Here is a 23,164-nt window from a genome sequence, read left to right on the forward strand (position 1 = left end):
CACATCAGCGATTATATCACAACAGGGGTTCGATATCTGATCTACAGCTGAGAGTGAGCAAGTATAGATCAGATATCAAACCCCCGCTGTTTTATAATCACTGATGTGTTGTTATGTTGTATGAGAGTAAGTATGCTATTTACCTTCCCGGCTTCATACACCTCCTTATAAACGAGTCAATGGTTCCTGAGTCCCTACGAAAAGTAACTGATTCCTTGCCTCGCTCGTGGGCGACGTAGCCATGTAGTCGCCACCTGGAATCCATTTACTCGGTGATGGTAGATTTGATAAGAATGACACATGCGCGGGAGAATTTCCCGGCACTTCCCTAGCCAGCATCCCGTAGTCGACGAGTGACCAGAGGGTATTTTCTGCAATGCCGTCTAGTTCGTCGGCGAGACAGGCTGCGTTGAAGAGGTGGGCGTAGGACTCGGAGTGGGCGTCGAATTCTCGGAGTTTGGTCAACTGGAACAAGTCAGTATTTGTGTTGATGGATCACAAAAGGGGACAAACCATGTTGGGAACCATAGGCCACAAAACACCCAGTCTTTCCAACACCTCTATGCACCGTTGATAATACCTCTGGCTGTCATACTGATCAACATCGACACCCTGATGCTGCGCCCCAAAAGCCAGAGAATGAATCCCCGCCGCGATGGAAGCACAGTACGTGTAAAACGAAGACTCCATCGGTACAACCCCAGTAGTTCCCGCCAAGAGCAGATCCGTGAGTTTCCTCGCGTTTTCTTGCGCTGCGTGGAACGCGTTGGATGTGAAACTTTTCGGAACCCTTGCTGCTATGGGACGTAGGCGGAGACGGATTAGGAATGGGTGGTTTAGGAGACAGTAGCAGAGATGGAAGAGAGCGTGAGAGAAGACGAGGTGGCCGACTTGTTTTTCGTCAATGTTGGTGTCTGCTTGAGGTCCGTTTTGAACAAGATCTAGAATCGGTTGATCGTGGTTCTTGAGGTAGGATTCGAGTAGCAGCAGTGAAGCATTCGTCAAGGCAAAGTCGGATTGGGGATCCAACGGCGTGAGCATTTCACCTGCACTTCTTCCATGGGCGTATTTCGTACAACGTCCAAAGATGGACGTAGCCACAACAGCTAATCCAAACGGACTTGGAGGATTCGCAAGAGGAACATCCCAGCTGAGGACCTGACGCAGGGTAGGCACATTCTCACCATCTTCACCTCTATCTTGGAAGACGTCTTCGTTGCAGGGGAGGTGAAGAGTGCAGTCGTCATCGGCGACTGCTGCGGGTCTTGAACGGGCGCACGAGATTAGCTTGTCGACGAGGTAGATGGACCAGAATGTTCGTCTTCGTTCTTCACGTTCTGTTGGGGGGAGGAAGAATGACGGCTCGGACATAAGGTCGACGTCTTGGGATAGTCGGATTGCTAGGCCGAGACGTAGCCAGCCTGAGCTAATTCTTGCGGCTGGAGATATCGTCAGCCAAGGTCATGGTGTTTGTGAGGCATGAGACGTACCTGTGTAATCCACGATTGCCAGTAGAGTAACAGTCTGAATAACAGACAAGTCGAGGTTGTTATCCACACTCAAATGATCCTCTATCACACACAGCCACGACTGCCTAGAATACGCATCCGAAGCCTGCTGAACCTTGCCCACGAAATAAGGCTGATCCGAGAACCTCACCGCATAAGCAAGAACAGCAAACAGCAGACATCTCGGAATCGACATGGTTGAAAGACTCGCGTAGAAAGACGTGCGGTGGAAGAATGAGTATGGCTGGTTGTGGACGCGGGCAAAGTAGGTGTCCACGAGGGATTGGACTACCTCTGGAGGTGGGAGTCCATTGAATGAGCTGATTCGGTCAGGCCCTGATGTTACTATGCAGGTAGTTATCTTACAAGCTGTTCAAAACAGAACTCTGTACTATTGAGTCGAGATTCAAGTCTGGCTGATCTTGGTTGTGATGTAGTGATGGCATGCGTCGAGGCGTCGAGTTGAACGCCGAGGAGGGTGATGACTGGCTGAGAATCGAGTCAGTCGATACATTCGAGGAGATATCCAAATTCCCTCAAATAAAGAATCGTAGAATAAAGGAAACTCCTTTCAGGCATCCTTACACATGAGCGTCAAAGTTGCCTTGACTGAGCCTACTCAACGCCGACTCAAGCGATGAGATACGCTCCAACAACTGACTCTATCACACAGTCAGCATCAAAACTCTCGCATGCACATTCAAACATACACTTATCGTAGCATTAGAAACCCTAGGCACTGTATGGCCCGTCTCACCAGCCGTGACAGAGTACGGCTCATAGACGCAGCTCCGTCGGCTCTGTCGGCAATGTGTGCACACCGGGCGCTCACCGGAGCACTTGACCTTGCGTCGCCTGCGCACATGTTAGATGTATGTATGTAACAGTGTCCGTGTATGACATTTACTAACCTGCAATTGGCGCATGCTTGACGAATTCGCTTTATCACGCCCGCATTCGTGGGCCGCGTGTCGTGTGTCTCCATGCCGAGCGGACCGAGGTGAGGGGAAGGGCGTAGGGCGTCGAGGTAGGGGGTTAAAAGTAGGAAACGAAACGTAAGATTCGAGTTGAACAGGAACAAGGCGAAATCACGGGACCTCCAACTCCCGGTGCATCAATGGTCGGCTTTGGTTCGTTTGGCAAGTTTGGGTTCAGTTGGCAGAAGAGAGAGGAGAGGGAAGAAATCCGGGGAAATCCTGGGGTCGAGCAAATCTCCCCGCAGCCTGGAAACATGGATATTTCACGAGCTAGACTAAACTACTTCCTAAAACGTACTAGTTTCTCTGTTCTTTGTCGGAAGCTGATCCAATAGAATGGCCCGTCTTTCCGTCCTCACGCGTGTACCCTCCTCTAGAGCTTGCTGCGCGTGCGTGGTGCGTCCCAATCTACTGCTCGTCCTGCTTGGAACTCGCTGACACCGAAATGACCGGGCGCGGATGGCTTCATCATCTCGTTGAAGAGAGTCTTGATAGTGTCAGCCTGCTCTGGGTGTCCTCCGTGGGTCCAGGCTGACGCGATCAATTCCTTGGACATTCGGAGTGCTTCAGGCGACACAGTTCGTAGTTTGACCAGCCAAGAATCCAGGGCCTCGTTTAACTTGGTCTGATCCTCCACGACACTCATAACTACTCCCTTGGCGTGCAGCTCTGATGGAGTCACGGGCCTTGCTGTCAAGATTGCTTCTCGAGCAAAAGGTACGCCCCATTCCCGGATCACATACTTGGAGATTGTCGCAGGACAAAGACCGAGTTTGGCTTCACTCAGTGTGACCTTGGCGCCTTTGACACAGAGTCGAAGATCGCAGGCAAATGCTAGGCCGACTCCGCCTCCAAATGCCGGTCCGTTGAGAGCGGCGATTGTCACCTTGGGGCTCTTGTCAATCGTGTCAAAAAGACGCTCGAGTCTGTTGAACTGCGCCTGGGCGACATCGTCATTCCCGCCGACGGGAGTGCTCTTGCTAAGATCCATACCCGTACAGAAGAACTTGCCACTGCCTGTGAGCGCGATGCGATTGACGCTCCTGTCGCTAGCAACGTCTCGGAAGATAGACGTCAGGTCTTCGATCATGGCGGTGGTGAGAGCGTTGCCGTTGCGCGGTCGGTTCATGGTGACTCTCAGATTCGCTCCCGATTGATCAACGATGAGACCGTCCGTTTCTTTGACACGCTCCCAGGTCAACGGTCCGTGGGTCTTCTCTCGTGGTTTCTTCACACGCCGCTCCTTGGATGACAAGGCAGCGCCGACGCGACTTGAAGTTGGCTGCGACAACTTGTCCGAGATCCAAGCCCCGACCGCTGCGAGTTTGGAGAGATTAACTCCCGTATGAACACCAGCTCGGTCAAACATGTAGACCAAGTCCTCGGTAGAAGCATTGCCTTTGGCCCCGGGCGCAAAGGGACATCCGCCCAGGCCAGCAACGCTGCTGTCAAACACTTTAATTCCCCAGGTATAAGCCTCCCAAACGTTGGCGAGAGCTTGCCCATATGTATCGTGGAAGTGACCGGCTATCCGATCGAAGGGGACATCGTTTGTCTTGAGGAGATGAAGGAGGTTGCGCACGTCTTTGGGGGATCCGACTCCCAGGGTGTCACCGAGACTGACTTCGTAGCAGCCCATGTCGAGGAGGGTCTGTACGACCTTGAGAACGGCGGCCGGAGGAGTCCGTCCATCGAAGGGGTCTTCAAAGATGCAAGATACATAGCTGAAGCGGCGAGTTAGTGGCTGAATTGATAGAGCAAGTGTAGATACTCACCCGCGAACCTTGCAGTCAAACTTCTTGGCTTCTTCACAGACGAGACGTGCTCTGGCGACTCCTTGGTCCACGGTACAATTGATGTTGGCCCTGCTGAAGCCCTCCGATGCGCTCACAAACACAGCGACTTCTTTAACACCCAGCTGACGGGCAATATCGAAGCCCTTTCTGTTCGGGACCAAAACCGGAAGACGTAGCGATGCATCTCTGAGAAGCGCTTGCACCGGTGGACTCGACAAGACGGCGCGACAATCTTGTAGCTGTGGAACAGCCTTGGGCGACACGATGGATGTAACTTCTATCGTCTCCAGTCCAGCATCGTAAAGTCTGCGAAGCAGCTCTATCTTGACGTCTGTCGGGACTTGCTGGGAGATGTTTTGCAGGCCATCTCGGGCGCCGACTTCGACGATGCGGACGTGTGTAGTCATGATTAAAGATGAATAAATGAGATGCGCATGACAGCAGGACCCAGAACTGTTAGATTAAATGAATCGAGTTGCTTGTTCCTTCCTTCCGTGGATGCGATTTCCTCGCGGTCCGCATTCAAGATCCGTCGACAACCGAGATTCCCGTCGCGACCGGACCGATCCCCGCGGGGACCTTCCAAGGCATTAGTTACCGCGTCGGTCGCTGCCTTTGACAGGCATTTGAACCGAGGTATATTCTTCCATGTTTTCATGCTTCTTTTCATCACAGACATCTTTGTTCACTTTTTAGCAATTTGCTGTCGCAGCAGTGGCATTTCTGATTGACATCTTCCCGTCCCTCGTGGAGTCGCTCCGCCTCGGTCCGAACCCCGAACGGCATCTTTATTTACACCCATAACTCAGCTGGAGATTGCTCTTCATCTTTACATTACTCGATTTGGAATTTGAAGAGTTGCTTCAATTCAACCATCGGCAACATGGCTTCCACACATCAATACCCAGTCGAGCGATCCAAGGTGTCACTCAGAGACCAAGCTCACAAGGACAATCTCGCAAATTGGGAGCCCATACTAGAGAAGTACGAGAATGCGCTGCAACAAGTATCCAGTGAGGGTACACTTGCCTCGCTTGAGAGGCATCAGACCCGAGGCCAACTTCTTCGTGAGTCTAGCAGCACACGTTGTGGGGGATACGCTAACCGACCTGCAGCAAGAGATCGCATTGCGTTACTTCTCGATCAAGACTCTCCATTCTTAGAGCTCTGTCCGTTTGCTGGCTTTGGGAATGCCAATTCGACGCCTTCTGCCAACATTATTGCTGGTATCGGCACAGTGAGGTAGGTCGACACTAGCATTCTTGTAGGAGCTCGTGTTGACGATGAATAGCGGAAAGATATGTCTTCTCATGTCGCATATACCCACACAGAGCGGCGGAGCTTGGAACGAGATGACTGGTGAGTGCACTGTCGCTCAAGTCTACGCATTCACTAACAAGTGGCAGTTGTCAAGGTGAACCGCATTTTGGAGATAGCCTCCGAGAACGATCTCCCCCTCATCTCTCTTGTCCAGTCTGTAAGTCTGAACCTCTCACACAACATCCTCAACATCAACTAAACTTTCAAGGCCGGAGTATTCCTCCCGCAACAATTCCGAGTTTTCCACAAAGGTGGCCAACTCTTCTACGACCTCGCCAACCGCTCATTCCAAGGCAAGCCGTCGTGCGCCATCGTCTTTGGGTCTTCAACTGCCGGTGGAGCATATCACCCTGCTCTGTCCGACTATAGCATCTTTGTGGAGAATCAGGCTCAGGTCTTTCTTGGTGGTCCGCCGCTGGTCAAGATGGCTACTGGAGAAGAGGTCGAGGCAGAGGAGTTGGGTGGTGCTAATGTTCATGGGTCAAAGACTGGACTTGCCGATCAAGTCGCGACAGATGAGTGAGTCTAGTGTCCCACTCCGAGTGAGTAACCTAAGCTGACATGTTCAGGTTCGATGCGATTCACAAAGCCAGGGATTGGGTCGCCTCTCTCAAGATCAAGCAGCGATTCCTCAAGACCAACGGTGAAATCTCGAATCCTCTTCCTCCACGGTATCCCATCGATGATATACTTTCCTTGGTAAATCCCGATATTCGAAAGGCATTTGACATGAAGGAGGTGGTGTTGAGACTTGTCGATGACTCGAGACTGGCCGTCTTCAAGCCCAAGTATGGTGTCAACATTTTGACGACTTGGGCACACATCATGGGTAAGCCGACAAGTGTTGATACATGAATCATAGCTGATTGGATGTGTAGGCTTTCGGGTGGGAATTGTGGCCAACCAGATATCCGTCATCAACCCCGATGAAGCCCTCAAAGCCGCCCAGTTCATCCGGCTCTGCAACCAAGAGTAAGTCATGCCATTACATCCCTCTCCCTGAAACCACTGACCCTTCCCTAGGGGTACGCCCATCATCTTTCTCCACAACGTCACAGGTTTCATGGTAGGCACCAAAGCCGAACACTCTGGCATCATCAAGGCCGGAGCGCAGCTCGTCTCCGCAGTTTCGTGCTCTCAAGTTCCTCACATCTCCATCATCATGGGGGCCTCCTACGGCGCTGGCAACTACGCCATGTGCGGTAGAGCGTACAAACCTCGGTTCATCTTTACTTGGCCGACGGGCAAGTGTAGCGTCATGGGACCTGATCAGCTGGCTGGCGTCATGGAGCAGATCCAGTCGAAGAAGGCTCGGCCTGAGGGAGAAAAGGAGTCAGCGGACAAGGTTCAGGAAAAGACGGCGCAGTTTAAGCGCCAGGTTCAAAGGGATGCTGAGAGCTACTCTACGAGCAGCATGCTTATTGATGACGGAATCATTGATCCCAGAGATACGAGGGAAGTGTTGGGTATGTGCTTGGAGATTGTTTCAGGAAACGACAAATCTGCTGGTCAAGGGTTCAGAGCTCTTGCGAGAATATAGTCGGCATGATGCTGCTGATCGTGTAAGCTACTAAATCAGGATAGAAGTTGGGTATGGCGTGGATAAATAGATAGCATATTATTATAACCAACAAATCGCAACCTGTGCCCGTCATACAAATCCAAATAATTCTATCCCATAGTATACAAAGTGCATCAAGTACAAATCATCTTACACCCTCCTTTTGCTAGTTATTACTTCAAACTCCTTATCTGAACTCTTCTCCAACTCCTTCTTGACCCACGAAGCAATACTCGAAGCAGCCTCTTGAGGGCTCTCCAGATGAAGCTGGAAGAACCCTTGGAGCAGAGAAGGCGTGAACGTATCTTCAGGTATCGCGCTGGCGAATTGCTTTGCCAGCGCTCGAATCTCTTGCATGTCTAAATGTGACGTGCAGCCTAGGTCGGGGGAGAACATGCGGATAAACATTTCTTCTGCAGACTTTTGGCTTATGTTGCCGAGGAGCACTTTCATGTCGACGCGGCCGGGTCTTATTAGTGCGCTGTCGAGCTGGTCTGGTCGATTTGTTGTCATTATGACGATGCGACCCTCTTGTGATCCTACTCCGTCTAGGACGTTCAAGAGGCCGGATAGAGTGCAGTTTGGTGCGTGGTTGCCGTCTTGGTTATTCTTTTCATTGCTTGACCGGTCTACCCATACGGCGTCAATGTCTTCGAGTAGAACGACACAACGTGGGGGAATTTCTTGGAACATTTGCTCTAGATCGGCATCTGTCGCGACGCTTGGGATCTTGACTTCGTACAGGTCAAGACCAAACTCGCCGGCAATGGCCACAGATAGTGATGACTTTCCAGTTCCGGGAGGCCCGTAGAAGAGATACCCCCTCCGGTAGGGCATGCTGCGGCTCTGATACCGCTTCTGCGTCTTGGGGTCGAGGTAGTTTCTGATGTCGACTAGTAGATCCTGCTTAATCTCGTCGTCAAAGTGGACGGTATCGAGATGTCGAATTGGTTTCCGGGCTTTCGGCTTCCAGGCGAGACCGTAACGATCCCGAGAGTAGATGATGACAAAGAATTGTGTTTGTCTGTCGGAATATTCGCGACAGGTTTCGATAAATGTCTTGATGGGTTCTGCTGACCAACCGAAGCTGCTCACCGTGATTTCCTCGCCTCCGATGCCATCGTAACTGGGATCGGATAAAGATGCAGAAAAATCATCAATTCTGCGGGTAATCAGAAAAAGACCTCTTCCGTACCAAATCCATCTCGTGTTCCAATGAGGACAATACTGAACAGAATGTCGCGTCTTTTTCAGCGCAGCAGCCCTATCACCATGAGAACGTCCGATGTCGGTGCGGCCAGTAAAAGATCGATAATGCCTCCCCCTATGATCCATGATCCATTTAACGACGCTCCGATTAAGAGGATCACCCCCTGGAATTGTGACAGAGGCCAGGAAGAAGCGGCGGATGTAACCGTAGGCCTCGCGCCAGATGCGCTGCAGGAAGCGCCAGGCCGTGGGTACGGTTCCTGCAATGGCGATAAGCGACCCGATCTGCGTGATGTCGAGCTCCGACCAGCGCGAGCAGACATCGCTCATGACGCCTACGCCGTGGGACCAGGGGTCGAGGAGGTGCTGGCCAGCAGAGGGACCGAGATGGAAAGACATTTCGGCTCAATTACGCCCAGCAGGCGTCGACAGCCTGGGGGATTGGTGATTGTTGGCCAGATTTGAGGCCAGCGACCATTGAGATGCACCCTGATGCAGTAACAGGGGAATAAAAGCCACCGGAACAAGTGGAAATGGAAGAAACCAACCAATTACATGGGAGAAAGAATGACAAGAAGACCAACCATTATAAAAAGTGAGCAGATTGATAAGGACAATTAACAATCGACGTGTCAAGCTGTAAAAGGGAGAAGATCTGGGGAAAAGAGTTTTTTCCCTCTCGGAACTGCGCCACAGAAGAAGCCACATTGTTAGAGCTTTGTATGATGGGTTTGTAAGGGACACTAACACGGGGATCTCGGCTGTGATGTCAGACGGAAATGAGGGTGGAGACGGACTTTCTTTTGCGTGCCCGGGTGTTGGTTTCTCACCATCGGAAAATAGGGGGAAGGCTCCTTTTTGTTGATTACAAATAGGCCCAGGAATAGTTGCTGTATTTGAAAACGTTTTTAAGATTGCACCCACTGAAAATGTGGTTGTGAATATCACGGAAGCGGGATTGTGGTGATTTGGTCTGCAAGTCCCCCAGGCCAGTTTGACCACGACTTTCAAACATCCCTTTGATGCCTGCTTTTCTACTCACAAATAACCATCTGTATGCAATCATTTGGACTATAAGGAGTGTATATCTCTATTAGTGGTAGTCTTTTAAAATTCGCTAAAAATGTCAATGTCCCGTGTTCTTAAAATGGTGAAATCTCAATTATCAACTTCCCTAGGCTGGTCAACTATACTCAAAGAATGTAGATAATAAAATACGGGTATCTTTAAACCATTTCTGCCAAAAGTCCTCCCTGTTTACATGACAAATGCATAAGGTCTGTCAAAGAGATCGTCCCAATTCCTCATCCCCGTCTTGCCAGAGCCCCAGATCCTCTTTAATAGATCCTGCGCGACCAGAAGCGATGCCGTACCAAACATTTTACTGGCCCATCCCAGCTCCTCCAGGATAAAGGCCTTAGAAGTGTCGTCGTCAGCATCCAGCTCGACACCAGCAATCACGGTCGGCCACATGAGATACTTTCGGAGTTCGCTTTTTGGATCCAAAGCAACGTCTCTGAGGTCTTGTAGAAGAGCCTTTCGGCATGATGTTTGTAGTGATAGGATGTCAAAGTCGGGAGTGGTTTGGTTGTTGTTAATGTTGCGCTCGGGGTTGAGGAGGGCGGATATACAGTACAGAGCAACCGCAGACTGGTATATGTAGGCAACTCGTTGCCAGCCGAGTAACTCGGTCTGACGTTGGATAACGGTCTTGTCAGAACTTTTCGGCTGTGGATAAGGATTAATGCTGGCTGCCCAGTCTTCCACCGAAAAAGCCATGATACGTTTGAGAAGGTCGATGGCGGAGGAGTGCTGGTGCTGCGCAAAAAGAGGGTCATCCGTCGCTGTGGCTCGCATGTGGTTCACGAGAATAATGTCGGCCAAGAGCTCTGGGGGACATGGAAGAGAGGTCCAGAGGCCAACACCGTACATGGAAGGTAGTAGGCCGATATACTCGAGCTGACGATTTGCACGTTCTACTTCTGGGGCCGGCGCTGTGACGGTGCCCATGATGTCTATGCTAAGTAGGGTTAGTATTAGAGTACTCGAATGAAAGCAAGCACTTACAGGATAAAATATCGAAAGAGATGATTGAACCAAGGCCATTCTTGGATGAGCTGTGCCGTACCACCGAAGAGATCGATGAGGGTATGCGCAGCATCACAATGCTGACGCCAGTTGGGAGAGAAACTTTGCTGGAGCTACGGAATGAGAACAACATTCTAAAACACTCATGAAACATACCTCGGCAAAGAGAAACACCAGCATAGAAGCCAGAGTGGCGTCTCGACCGTCGCGACCACTGGTGTTATGCCATCCTACTTCCGAACCAAGCTTGACCCCGCTGGCCAAGTGACGAATTGCCGCACCACGATACGTCTGCAGCCTGCTTGCCAGAATGGCACGGTCTTCCTCGAATCCTTGCTCCGACTGCAAGATGCGATGTGCTAGGGCTGAGGAGACAAGGCAATGCCTGATGGTAGCAGGGGCATAAGGTGCGTTTGCAAGGGGAATGATGAAGGGGGACTTTGTCGTGGCGCCGGAACCGTTGGCTACCAGATCGGGGCAAATGTGGACATTGTCTGATGAGTAGGCACATGAGCGGGGGAATCTGGTGCATCAGAAGGGGAATACGTACAGTACTCGATCGCTTCAAAGAATGTGGTCGCTTCGGTTGTGTCCTTGAGGGCAAGCTGGATAACGTTGGACTCGTTCTTAGCGCGACGTCCCTTGGACCTAGTTTGTCCAGGCTGAAGCCACTTGAGCGGCTTCTTATCGTATCCCGGACACTCTGTATCCCGACTCTGACACTTCTGACATCCCGGACGGCCCAGGTCGCAGACGAGACGTCGCTTGAGGCATTCCCAGCACGGTTTGCTCATCATGAACGCATTTCCTCCTGATCTTCGCGTCCGTTCCTCGCTGGGGTTATACGCTGCGATGCTTTTCTTTGTAGTGAATCGTGAGCGGCAGTGTAGAGGCTGGGGGGTCGAATCGGTTTCTGCTTTGGGGGATGATCGGGGAGATTGGCCTGGGTGCTTACTTTGGGGTGACACGGATGACGGGAGAGGCGACGGATGGTGCAGTAACAGATGTGAGTGGTGATTTAGTGGGGATGTGATAGTGTGTAAATATGGCGCCGGGTGATGCCTATTTAGGCAAAATGAGTGGCCAAGACCTTCACCCTTGCAGCACTTGTTTCGTCATTTCACTCGTCACTTGAAGCATGAGTCCATGGCTTTGGTCACGCCCAAAGCTCGTAAAGCGACATGCGTCAAGTCCGAACAAGACGCCCAGCTCATATGCGTTCTTTTTTGCTTCTACTGTAGGCTTTCTCTCAGCGGCCCGAAACCCAATCCAGTATCGATCACGCGGTCCAAGGCTGAGTTTCCGCAGTGGATCTACGCGTCTGATGATCTTCACTGAGGCTGTGCACCCCGTATCACACCAACCACTCGAAGGAGGAGACATGCGCCGACGCTAGAAGGCTTCTAGAACGATAAGACGCAGAATTCGGGTGCCTGGAGCTGATGCATCGCCTCTGAAATGACGTGAATGGGGGCTGAACTTGTCTTGTAGGGCGAGGCAGAGTTGCGGTTGCGAGGCTGATCAGATGCCGTCATACCGATCTTGGAAATTTATATAAACCACGAGGTCTCCAGGCTTTAGACTTAGAATTTCTCCTATGCATATTTGAATCTGTCAAAGTCCTGGATCAAGAGCTATAAGAACAGCCTTTGATCTCCTCTCAAGCACTTTACACATCAACAACTTTCCTCATCAAACACCTTTTACTCTATCACTCGAGCGACACACAAACAACAAACACCTCCAAAGCCCAAAGGGCAAAACAACACACAACACAAAACATACAAGATCATCAACAGCCTACAAGGCAAAACAACAACAATGTGTCTCCCATTCTTCCGAAAGAAGAAGCCTGCCACAGGCTACGACTATCCTGCAAAGCCAGCCATGGCACACAAGAAGAAGTACCGCGGTAGCGGCTCCAGCAGCAGCTACTATCACCACCACTACACTGCACCCTACATCGGGGGCTACGACGGCGGATACTCTGGAGGTGACGGGGGCGGCTGCTCCGGAGGAGATGGAGGCGGAGGAGGCGGAGGAGGCGGTGGTGGTGGTGATGGAGGCGGCGGCGGCGGCGGCTGTTAAACACAGAAGATTGAACCGCACGAGAACGACTGTATGATTTGATTGGAACTGGATGTTGGACTGAATTTGGGTTATAGAGGTGTTTGGGGAAGGATACCAACTTGAGAATTCCGACAAGACATTTCTTTTTGTTACAGCTGCCCTAAAAGAATCGTGAAGCGCTGATTGTGAGACCATGACAAAATAGCATGTTCAGCCATTTTTACCTATTGATAAAGCATAGATTGTCATGCTTGGCATTCTGCCTCTTCCTGTAAAATGTGAACGCATGCTCTCGGCCGAGATACGGACAAGACCAACGGAGTATTTCCCTCCGTCACCTCGGCCCTATCGGCAGCCCCACGTGTAAAGGAGCGATCGTCGTTGAGCTGAAAGAGTCTCTAAACTTGAGACAGAATTACGGGGGGCGCGTTTCTGCCTCGCTGCTCCACTCCATGCACTCTCGCTCATTTTGGGAACCGAAATTGAGCACGAGACTGTGTCATTTCTATCGATTGGGGAAAAGCAAGCGAGAGGCGAAGCTCAATCATGGGGTTTCTTGGCATCTGCTGCGTAGCGGGGCGTTGGTGATTATAAACACGCCATTTCTTGATCGTGGAGAGATATGTATTGAATATCAGATGGTAACTTGGTTCACCAGCTTATTCACTCACTCAATCCATCAGTGCGTTATCACTCGATAGTCGCCAACATTCACACACCAAAGAATCCGTCCAAGACCAAGACCTAACAAACACGGCCACCATGTGCCTCTGTTTCCCTCGCCGTCGCGGCGCGAAGAAGCAAGAACAACAATATGCCGCTTCTGAGGCCCCGAGACCCGTCCAGCTTCAGAGCAAGCCAGAGGAAAGGAATACCCAAGAAAAGTCCAGTGCAGCACCTCAGCCAAGCAAGGTAGCCGCATCAACCAAGGCACCAAAGCCATATCAAGCACGATGGAACCAGGTTGCAAACCAACCAGCGTCTAAGGACAAACAGCCCCCAGCAGAAGACTGGAACTCTGATGATGAGAGGAAGAACATATTTGGGGATCGCAAGCATACTCAGACTACGACTACGAGCCCCAACACCGGAGCACTAAACACGCAAAATCAACACCTGCTCAACGCCATGAGCACACTGGTGCAGCAAATGCCAGCAGCAGATCCTCCGGACTGGCCACTGGAGAACAAGACTCCGGAAAAGGAACATAAACCTGTGCAGATAGAACGAAAATCGACACCACCACCGCGAAACTACGTTATTGGGTTCACGAGGCCGTGGCAACACTACGATCGTGAAGCCGCCAGAGTCAGGGCCGCTCACGTCGCTGAACATCATGACTCCAATACTTATGGTTCTTCAAGCTATAACTACAGACCTAGTAGCAGTGGGGGGGGGTGGCGGAGGTGGAGGGTATAGCGGCGGTGATAGCGGTGGATGTGATAGTGGTGGTGGAGGGGGTGGATCAGACTGGTAGATCACATATAAATTCTTGTCAAGTTGTATACGGAACCCAAAGATGTCTATGTATCCAATCTCGCGGCTGCCACACCTCTAATAATCGGTGAAAACAGTTTTTGCACCAGCCTCAATCGCCTTCCAAGCCTCGGTCAAGAACTCCTCGGGCTGAGTGAACTTGTAGTCCGGGAGGAGCTTGTTCCACTCATCAGAGACCAAAAAGTTTCCAGCATGAAAGCCACCCAGCAGGATACCAGCGAGGAGACTTCCGGCCAAGGCTTCGCGGGACTCGGGAGGGACATCGGGATGAGTAACGATGGGCATCCACGATGACTTGATGACACCGGCCTTGAGATCTTCGGCGTTGAGTTTTTCTACCTTGAATGGCGCACCTTGACGTTGATATTAGCATTTTGTGGTCCAACAGAGGGTCGGGTTGACTTGCCTCGAATCTTCTCTCCGAGCTTGATAAGCTCGCTCACGGTGATGTTTGCACCTCTGATGCCACCGACTAGAGGCCACTCTCCTTCGTACTCGACAGCCAAAGCCACGACCTTGGCCAAATCCTGAGCCGTGGTGACGGTGATGACATCGTCTTCGCCCCCTTCGACGATGATAGCCCGGCGCTGGTGGAAGTTAATTGGAACTTCAAAGAGATCTACATGCTTGGATGAGTTGTAAGGGAAGGTCATGTAGTTGGTGAAGATGCCTGGTTGGAAGAGGCAGTATTCGAGGACCTAGGGGACGATTAGTCGAGTTTCTGAAAGGAAGTATTCTTCACTCACTTTCTTGTCTTTGTTCAGCTCTGCGAGATACTTGCGCGTCTCCTCCTTAAAGGCATACCAAAAGGCGTGCTTGAGCCCGGACCTGCGAGTGTGAGATGTGCGATAGCGAGAGGCTTGGCCAACTTACGTAGCCCACTCGCTGGGAGCGAATCGCTTCACGCCTGCCTTAACAGAGGCATCGATCAACTTCTTTTGCGCCGTGGCGTTGGGGTCCTGCGAGTTGGCGATGAAGGAGAGCACAGTGTGAACGCCCTGCAGGATTCCGGCCAGCTGATCGACATCGTCGTAGCTAGTCGTGGCCCATTTCACTCCAGGAGCGAGTTCCGTGGCGGGAGCATCCTGAAAAGATTAGCAACAGAAGGTCAAAGCCAATAAGGTTTGATATGAACCTTTCGCGAGAGAATAATGATCTCGTGCTTGTTTCTGGCAACTAGAGCGTCGATGATCTCCTGGCCGACATCTGGGACGTCAATTAGGACCGAGAGAAGACGAATGAGTGAGGAACCTACTGCCAGCTCCACCAGCGATAGCAATCTTGACCATTTTGTATTTGAGTATGAAAGTCCTGGGAATATTTAAAAGTGAAGTTGTTGGATTGATTGATGATGCCTTTGTTAGATGGTGAGGTGAAGGGAGAGGAGCTACTTATACGTGTCGCGTAGTCCCATCTTTCTAGCATTCTCAAAATACACTCTCCGCCGATTGAACGGACACTTTACAATACAAAATCAGTCCACCAAATACTTTACCTTTCGCACAACGATGGTAACACAAATCGGGCTTAATGGCTGTGATTAGTTCCGCCGTCGCTACCCCGGAGTTGGCGATTACTAATGCCGGCTCAGATCTCCGTCAAAGCGGCGGTCGAACGAGCCACCGCCCTCATTTCCCATCCTCCGTCACCGGGATTCCGACAACGCTCAGTCTCGACTCCAAACCATGGAGAGCACGGAATCTGTGGCCCGAGAGCCCTCATTGGACGATTCGGCACCCGCCCCGAAGCGCCGGAAGCTCCGCAAGGGCACGCAGAGCTGCTGGGAGTGCAAGCGGCGAAAGGCCCGGTGCACCTTTTCGGCCGCTACCAAGGACGTCTGCGAAGGATGCAAGCGTCGTGGAACTGAATGTGTCAGTCAAGAGTCGACTGATGAGCCGCCTCCTCCTGGGAGTAAGAAAGGGCTCGTCGATAGGCTGGGCCAGGTTGAGGCTTTGGTTGGGCAGCTTCTAAAGGCTGCCCGTCGAGACGATTTGGTCTCACCGGCCATACCAGAATCACGACGGCGGAACTACAGAGATAGGCCAAGCCGGTCCCAGTCACCAGAATTTCGGTCCAGCCGTCTCGTTCGTCAACGATCATGTCACGACACATCGGTACGTTGAACCATGTTCTGCTCACCGAGTTCCAGCATACTGAGATTATTCAGAGAGGTGCCCAAGAAGAGGTTACTTTACACCCAGGATCCACGCCAACAACAGACTCAATACAGACGACTATTGATGAAGACCAAGATCCATCAACGGCAGCATATCACGATCACTTACGTCGAGGTCTCCTAGCAGCCTGGCCTAGCCCACAGGACCTGGATGCCATCCTCCGGCTCCCAATAGCCACTTCATCTATCATTTGCGCGGTTACGTGCACACATCTAACCCAAACAAGCGGCTCTCCACCATCATCAAAGACATTGCTGGAGTTGCCACCATCAGGATCGCATCCAACCTTGGTAGCCCGGAAACTATTGATACTGGCGACCTTTCTTCAGGGCATGCCAGCGTCATCTACACAACACCTTGACACGCTCGATACCAAATATCATGCACTCATGTCGCGACTCGTCAAGACGGCCCATAACTTGGTTACTTGTAATGACGAACTTGTTACTTCGCTGGAAGGCCTCGAATGCCTTCTTCTCGAGGCTCTGTACGAGAACTACTCAGGGAACCTTCGTCGCTCATGGCTCGCTGCGCGTCGAGCGGTCGCGATTGCTCAGATGATGGGCCTGAACCGAGGAGTCGAGCCGTCCTCTCTCGACGGCGCCAGCGTCAAGCCTGATGATATGTGGTCTCTCCTCATCCAGTTCGACCGATACCTCTGTTTGATGCTGGGTCTACCTCAGAGCTCGTTTGATGACTCCTACGCTGAGGCCGAAGCCCTCGATTCCTGCATCCCATGGGAGCGGATGCATCGTCTCTGCACCGTTGCATGCGGACGTATTCTACGACGGAACTTTTCAGATATGTATGACAAAAAAAGTGTCGAAGAGATTGGAAGGATCTTACAAGACGCTTCTACAACGATGCCCGCCCAATACTGGGTAGCGCCAACCATACCCACTGCTGCCGGCCACATGGAGAGAATCCGCGAGACGCTCCGCTTCAATGATCACTTCATGTACTATCACCTATTACTACAAGTGCATCTACCGTTTCTACTGCGATCGAATGTCGAGCCTGGATATGAGTATGATAGGATGACGGCCGTCACGGCAAGTCGTGAGATTCTGTCTAGATTCGCTCCCTTTCGGGAGTTCAGATCTGCCAGCTATTACTGCCGAGGTGTAGACTTGCTAGTCTTTACCTCCAGCGCGGCCCTATGTCTGGCACACATCACTGACCAGCGCAATCGAGGCTTTGAGAGTGCCGGTTTTCACTTCCTGGCACATCAGAGATTGAGCGACCGTGGCATGTTGGAGCAGATCCTAGGTTATATGCAAGAGGTGGTGCACCAAAACAATGACCCAATCGCAAAAAGGGTGGTCACTCTTCTTCGACATCTCCTCGCGATCGAGGAAGATGCAGCATCTGGTGGCAGGTACAATGTCACCCTAGTCACTGAACCCAAGAAGGAAGAGGACCTCGGGTGCCGAGTCAAGTTGAGCGACGACGACACCATCATGGATATCTATATCCCTCACTTCTGTGTCATCAGAATCGAACCCCAAGGTTCTGAAAAGGGGCTACAACCAACCTTCGCCGTGAGCGGAAATGAAGCGGCAGCGAAGGAAAGCCAGCCGGCTACTACGACAGATGCTTGGCAAGATCTATCGCTAGCTCAACCTGCTCCTCTGCCTGAAAACGAAAATGGAGGCAAGGGCCATAATACTGAGGAGCTCCCTGTGGACTCTATCATAGACTGGGAGTTTGGGAACTTGGACATGTCTTTTCTGGATAACATTGTGGAGGGGGCTGTGGGATTAGAGACTTGACGTTGCCGATCTATCGAAAAACTAGACATTTTGGATTACTCAACCCGAGATTCAATATCGAGTGCATATTCAACATTTGTAGTGGTTGCAAAAAACTTCACTCGTATTCTTGGTAATTGTTACATTGTGTTTTTTTTATATAGTTAAAGCCCGGCCCTTTGATGGGATAACTGAGCCAGAAGACCGTTGGCAATTGTTACATACTGTCAGCACGCACGTGTGCCAACCGATGTCAACTCTTCAACTACATTACACGCCAAGTGCGCACTCATAGAGAGATTTGAAGTTGGATGTCGGGTTTGACTAAGTGATGATTAACTCCTTGGAACGGCCATCGTTGGAGGCCTTCGAGTTGGACACGGTCGCCCCGTTTCTCCTCCTTGGCTGTGTTGCGTCGCTGCCTTGGCGGCCGACTTGCATGTGCATGTAAAAATGTTAAGGAGATACTTATTCAAATGTTTGTGCTTTCACCCAGTTGAGAGACGCATTGTTCTTTGCTATTCGCCACTTCTTGGGGCGGAGTTCTCGGCACCGAGTGTAACCGACAGTCGGCAATCCCGTGATGCATCTCTTGCCACTGCCAGGTAACCCGTTTACGTATACCTCGGCTTTGGGCATCAAGGAGTTGGTTGTGTCTTCTTTTCATGTGTGCTGAGTGGCAGACTGGCCGCCTGGAACAGGCCACATTACGGTACCCTCGGAGGTCCCGGAGTGCTGAGCCAAGCACGAGTCGTACGTCGTCATTCCGGCCTCCAACACGCCACTTCCACCTCCCCAGCTCACACAAGATTGGTCCAATTGTTATCATGAGTTCCTGATTCGGCAGCGTTTATTATCGATGAAGTGGTGATTTCGTTGTGAAAGCCATCCTTAAACGTTTGGCTAGGTGCAACTGCAACTGAACTGCGACTTTCCATAACCGCGAGTCTCACAATGACAGAAGGACACTCGGCGGTTTCATGCGTTTATTTTTCCACTTACGAAACTTGCCTAGAATTGCCCATATCGAGGTCCTTACCTACATAGTTGGCCTTGCATTTGATAGGAGCCAGCAGACAGTTCCCAGTCTTCAGAGGCACCGCCCGCAGTTAAAGATTGCGATTAAACAAAGCTCATTTTGAAGCGATACAAAAGAACTCGTCTTTTTATACGGTTTGGCTGCTTTAGTGATTCCAGGCATGAGCGGCACTTGTGGTTCTTTATAGGTTATGTTGGACTCAAGTAAAACTTGTGCATTAAGGTGTTTATAGTATCAGGAAGTTATAAAGAAAACTATAGAAGTCTATCTAACTCATCAAAGAGCTCTATTCGTCTGCTGAACAGCAGAGGAGTGGTCATGTTGCCAAGGTTGCGGACCAATCATGCTCGGTTCAGTACCAGGACACAAGTCGCCAACGCCTCCAATGACATGGGAGCGCCAGGCCAATCAAGAAGTTTCTTGGACGGCCTGACAGCTTGGGCACCAAAAGGCCTGTCACGAGGCCATGCTGCTGCTGCTGCCAATGACCTGGGCTACGCTGGTCCTCTTTGTTGTTGACCCGGCACAGTGAGGCCCCCACGGAATACACTATCACCTGATGCTAGTGCAGCCTAACTTTTATTGACTCAACAGCCATTTCGAGTCAATAGGGCTGGGTTACGGTCAGTAGTGTGACTCACTGGCATCCTTCGACACTTGTTTGAAGCACAGCTTCGTCTCAGAGTAGGGCGTGGGTGAGGCTTCAAGATTATTGCGAAAATATCTAAGACTAGCGGGAGCCTTCTGATGATCACCAGCCAACAGATTAGCAGATGTCTAGCAAGGCGAGACAGTTGAACTGCTGCAGTGAAGCTATCGACGCTAGTGGTTGCAAGGGTGTCCGGCCTCGGTGTCACACAAAATAACGAAATGATCTGGCTGTGGTCGGCTGCCATGTGTTCCAAGACATTTTGAGCCCTCAGTCAGGTGATTCGCTGACAGGCTTTCGTGGATGGCTTGGCACATTGATTGTGTGGCTTGCTCAAGTTTGAGGAACAACCTCTGGTGGCGAACCATTTGTTTGCCTCATCTCAAAATTGACGACGAAATAGATTAGGGGCACGGCAGAGCTCAAAGAACTACGCAAACAAAAATAGTCTACACGTGACTCTCAGGTTGTATGAATGCTCAGCCTCGCGTCTCTGTTTGGTTCTGAACACTTCTGATGACGCCCTTGGATATTCGTCATGCTGTACGACTGAAGGTTCAGGGCGCACATGGAAGGATCCAGAACACACTTTCTATTTCGAAGGCGACCGTAAATGAGATTGGACGAGATTCTTTGATCTGAAACGGATACGCGTAGCATTGTGGCTTAGAGTTTCGAGTACGGTTCATGCGCATGCCAATGGAGATCGGCACTCTTGGCTGTGGTGTTGGATTCTTCACTCAACCGTCACCCAACCTCATTCTGATGCGACTCTACAGTCTAATAATAGAGGAAATAATGACAGCTTCAAAAAAACATACGTTACCACTAGCTGGTGTGTATCGAGGTGTTGATGGTCAGGTAGGCGCTGTGGCTTGGAGAGAGACGAGCTGATCAGGTCCTTTTGGCCCAATTGGGAGGCAGATCGGTTCTTTACCGGACATTGCCGTAGCTATAAAGAGCTGTCTTGGTCTAGGTAACTGGCTACGGTCAAACAGGGCTGGCTCCCTGGCTGGCCTTGGAGTAGGTCAAATCGCCTGTGGGTTAGGTTGCGATAGCAACGTCTCGTCTGCGTATGCCGGCGTATAAAGGCATATCGGTTTAAGAAAAGAACGCTGAATACGCTAATTTGCCGAAATTTCGCTAATAAGGCGCCTGACCGCCGTAGAAGTTGCGGTGAGGGCTAGTCGGGCACAAGGCGCAGCGTGGCCGTAGGCGTCTGCATGGCGAGGATGCTAGTGTTCTGCTGCATTTCTTGTGCTTCAGTAATAATTCACACCTTTTAACGGTTTAAAGTTCCCTTCGTGAAGTTGGGAGTTCCTCTGACGAGGAACAGATCCACGGGGGGCAAGAGAGTGAACATTGAGTGAATGTTTCATGCCGCTGCTTGATCTAGGGAACATCCCTGATCTCTCGATGAAACAGGGCTGGCTTGGTGAGCTGTCAGATGCTAGCGTCCTTTGCCGATCCGGTAGCCCTGGTCCATACTGGCTGGACCGCCCATGGCCCTGTGTGTGCGCGACAGAACCCTGAAGAGTGGCGTGGTCTGCCTTGGACTTTGGTGCAGGACTCTGCATAGCTGCCTAACGATCCTGACGGAAAACGGCCTAGTGGAACAGGCCGATTGGTGTTTGACAAACCTCAAAGCAGGTTGCGTCACCGGCGACGCTTGACTCGGGCCAGCTGGGTTGCCCTAGAAGTAGTGTTTGGGTCTTGGAGGACCAATGATGGAAATATTTAGAAAATGCCATGTTAGAAGATGTTAAGAGGTACATACTTCGTGGTGTTCTGGCCGTTTTCCTGTATCAACCTCGGAATTCGCACGTGAAGTTGTTCTGCAAGCCATCTCACCAGACTCTATTTCTGGCTTGCCATCTCCCCGAGCTTACAAACTCTGGGGAATCGAGGTATAAATAGAGAAATACCACTAAGCACCTCACAGAGGTAAAATCTGCTCGTGCTTACTCTTGGCGATTGGAGAACGGTAGACGGCATTCTGCCTCCGTTCTTCACGGCCATGAAGATGACCCGTTTCAACTCATTTCACGCCCGTTTGATTAGCCGGCAAGGCACCCGCCCACTATCCACCTACTGGTAAGGCATGAATAGATTCACATTGCTTGTGGCCAGGCACCACCGATCTCCTGTTTCAGATAGATGGTCATCAATGCGGAGTCAACCGATCCCATTGCTTGAACATCACCGAAATCGGATGTCATCCGTGCCGTGTGATTGAAGCATGAACTTGAAGCAAATAAAGCAGGGGAGCTTAGATATGCTATTTATCAATTCCCATGTCGTCCCAGACATCCGCCCAGACGTCCCCAAACGGCAATGAGGATGACACACTCGACAGAAGCGTCCAGAACTTTAATAAGCGGGTAAGCAGGACTTAAAGCCGGACTTGCCGAGCATGAAACATTACGGCTACTTACTCTTGGTATGGATATTGAAGAAGATTCACGACTGCGGCCATGACTGCTCGTGAGCTTCTGTCGACATTCCACATGCGTGAGCATTTGTCACCCCTCCATCCCCAAACCAGAGGCGCAGCCAGCCTTCGTCATTCTCGGCCATAGCTGCTTACGTGGAAGATCCCCGGATTCTTGTATTTACCGAAGCCGTGGAACCATACCCTACACGGTATATCTTTGCGAGCGAGTAGGATGCCTCTACCGGGACTTGAAGGCCCCCCCAGTAACTGCTCAATAAGCTGCACACCTGTGTTTTTCTCGTCAGCACAAGTGTATCTGCAATGGGTGGTATTCCGCGCATCTTGAAGGGTGCAGGGGGAGCATGCTTGACAGGAAGAATGTGGATTTGAGGCCTGTGATGCTATGACTCCCATACCACACATGGTAGAGACGTGCATGATGAAGTCGGCTGTTTTGAAAGATGGTGTTTACTGTTCTCCAATAGGTAGCCTGGCACTTGGCTGCAATGCGCGCAGTGCCACGTATCCATGCCCTTGGCCGATGAAGACGCCTACCCTCGGTTAGTCGCCAGGACTTGAACTATATACCTTGGATTTCATCATGTTGTCTTGTTGTCGGTGCTCTTGATGTGCTTGGCGCTGATCTGTTGTGTTGCTATTGAATTCTTGCCGGCGTCATGGGGCTTGACATGAGGCCCCCTGTGCGTCACCATTTACGGCCCGTTCTGGACTCGGCGAGAAGGACGTCACGAAGTTCGAATTTGCTTCTAGTTGATGTTTTCTCTTATCAGTCATTTGCGGTCCTTAGACCTTGGTCTTTTGAGCGAGGATTGTGCCAGTTAAATAAACATGGATCATTAAAGTGGAAGACAGGGGTAAGCGTAAGCTAGAGATGCGTCAGATCCTACGTACCGAGCACAGTCCAAATACCAGTAAATCAGTAGAGAAGGCAAAAAGGGACGCAAGCAGTGCAAGGGAGACTGCTTGCTAGATAAAGTCAATCCTTAACAGTCGAAAACACTTCAGCCGCGGGCGGCAATAATGCGCCCCACCCTTGTTAGGCTGTGTCGCCCGTGTGGTTGCCTCAC

The 23,164-nt window shown here is 51.1% G+C and overlaps 7 protein-coding genes and 1 pseudogene across 8 annotated transcripts, besides 1 other annotated feature; 3 read left to right on the top strand and 5 right to left on the bottom strand.

Annotated features, from left to right (window-relative positions):
- Positions 1-165: 165 nt before the first annotated feature.
- Positions 166-2,493, bottom strand: NCS57_00312500 (Zn(2)-C6 fungal-type domain-containing protein; the record flags this gene model as incomplete). The annotated part of the gene is made up of 7 exons (XM_053053137.1): positions 166-465; positions 514-1,439; positions 1,491-1,828; positions 1,875-1,997; positions 2,094-2,170; positions 2,219-2,363; positions 2,420-2,493. The coding sequence occupies 7 exons, from the start codon at positions 2,491-2,493 to the stop codon at positions 166-168; spliced, it is 1,983 nt and encodes a 660-aa protein (XP_052918383.1).
- Positions 2,494-2,858: 365 nt separating this feature from the next.
- NCS57_00312600 (Hydroxymethylglutaryl-CoA lyase) lies at positions 2,859-4,688 on the bottom strand (the record flags this gene model as incomplete). Its single annotated transcript, XM_053053138.1, has 2 exons — positions 2,859-4,209; positions 4,261-4,688. 2 exons carry the CDS (start codon positions 4,686-4,688, stop codon positions 2,859-2,861), a joined length of 1,779 nt encoding a protein of 592 aa, XP_052918384.1.
- A 476-nt stretch (positions 4,689-5,164) lies between these two features.
- Positions 5,165-7,141, top strand: NCS57_00312700 (Methylcrotonoyl-CoA carboxylase; the record flags this gene model as incomplete). Its single annotated transcript, XM_053053139.1, has 8 exons — positions 5,165-5,348; positions 5,397-5,523; positions 5,573-5,640; positions 5,688-5,758; positions 5,810-6,120; positions 6,171-6,430; positions 6,480-6,573; positions 6,625-7,141. The coding sequence occupies 8 exons, from the start codon at positions 5,165-5,167 to the stop codon at positions 7,139-7,141; spliced, it is 1,632 nt and encodes a 543-aa protein (XP_052918385.1).
- Positions 7,142-7,312: 171 nt separating this feature from the next.
- On the bottom strand, positions 7,313-8,770 carry NCS57_00312800 (uncharacterized protein; the record flags this gene model as incomplete). Its single annotated transcript, XM_053053140.1, has 1 exon — positions 7,313-8,770. One exon carries the CDS (start codon positions 8,768-8,770, stop codon positions 7,313-7,315), a length of 1,458 nt encoding a protein of 485 aa, XP_052918386.1.
- An 858-nt stretch (positions 8,771-9,628) lies between these two features.
- On the bottom strand, positions 9,629-11,349 carry NCS57_00312900 (Zn(2)-C6 fungal-type domain-containing protein; the record flags this gene model as incomplete). Its single annotated transcript, XM_053053141.1, has 4 exons — positions 11,010-11,349; positions 10,616-10,953; positions 10,439-10,572; positions 9,629-10,391 (listed from the first exon to the last, which is right to left on the bottom strand). Exons 1-4 carry the CDS (start codon positions 11,254-11,256, stop codon positions 9,629-9,631), a joined length of 1,482 nt encoding a protein of 493 aa, XP_052918387.1. The 5' UTR covers positions 11,257-11,349.
- Positions 11,350-13,291: 1,942 nt separating this feature from the next.
- NCS57_00313000 (uncharacterized protein) lies at positions 13,292-13,899 on the top strand (the record flags this gene model as incomplete). Its single annotated transcript, XM_053053142.1, has 2 exons — positions 13,292-13,837; positions 13,894-13,899. The coding sequence occupies 2 exons, from the start codon at positions 13,292-13,294 to the stop codon at positions 13,897-13,899; spliced, it is 552 nt and encodes a 183-aa protein (XP_052918388.1).
- A 184-nt stretch (positions 13,900-14,083) lies between these two features.
- Positions 14,084-15,315, bottom strand: NCS57_00313100 (NmrA domain-containing protein; the record flags this gene model as incomplete). Its single annotated transcript, XM_053053143.1, has 6 exons — positions 14,084-14,365; positions 14,413-14,724; positions 14,773-14,854; positions 14,900-15,111; positions 15,162-15,232; positions 15,282-15,315. The coding sequence occupies 6 exons, from the start codon at positions 15,313-15,315 to the stop codon at positions 14,084-14,086; spliced, it is 993 nt and encodes a 330-aa protein (XP_052918389.1).
- Positions 15,316-15,618: 303 nt separating this feature from the next.
- Positions 15,619-17,975, top strand: NCS57_00313200 (annotated as a pseudogene). The gene is made up of 2 exons: positions 15,619-16,140; positions 16,194-17,975.
- Positions 15,619-17,975: a sequence feature.
- Positions 17,976-23,164: the final 5,189 nt, after the last annotated feature.

Source organism: Fusarium keratoplasticum, chromosome 2, assembly GCF_025433545.1.
Source record: "Fusarium keratoplasticum isolate Fu6.1 chromosome 2, whole genome shotgun sequence".
Classification (NCBI taxonomy): Eukaryota; Fungi; Ascomycota; class Sordariomycetes; order Hypocreales; family Nectriaceae; genus Fusarium; species Fusarium keratoplasticum.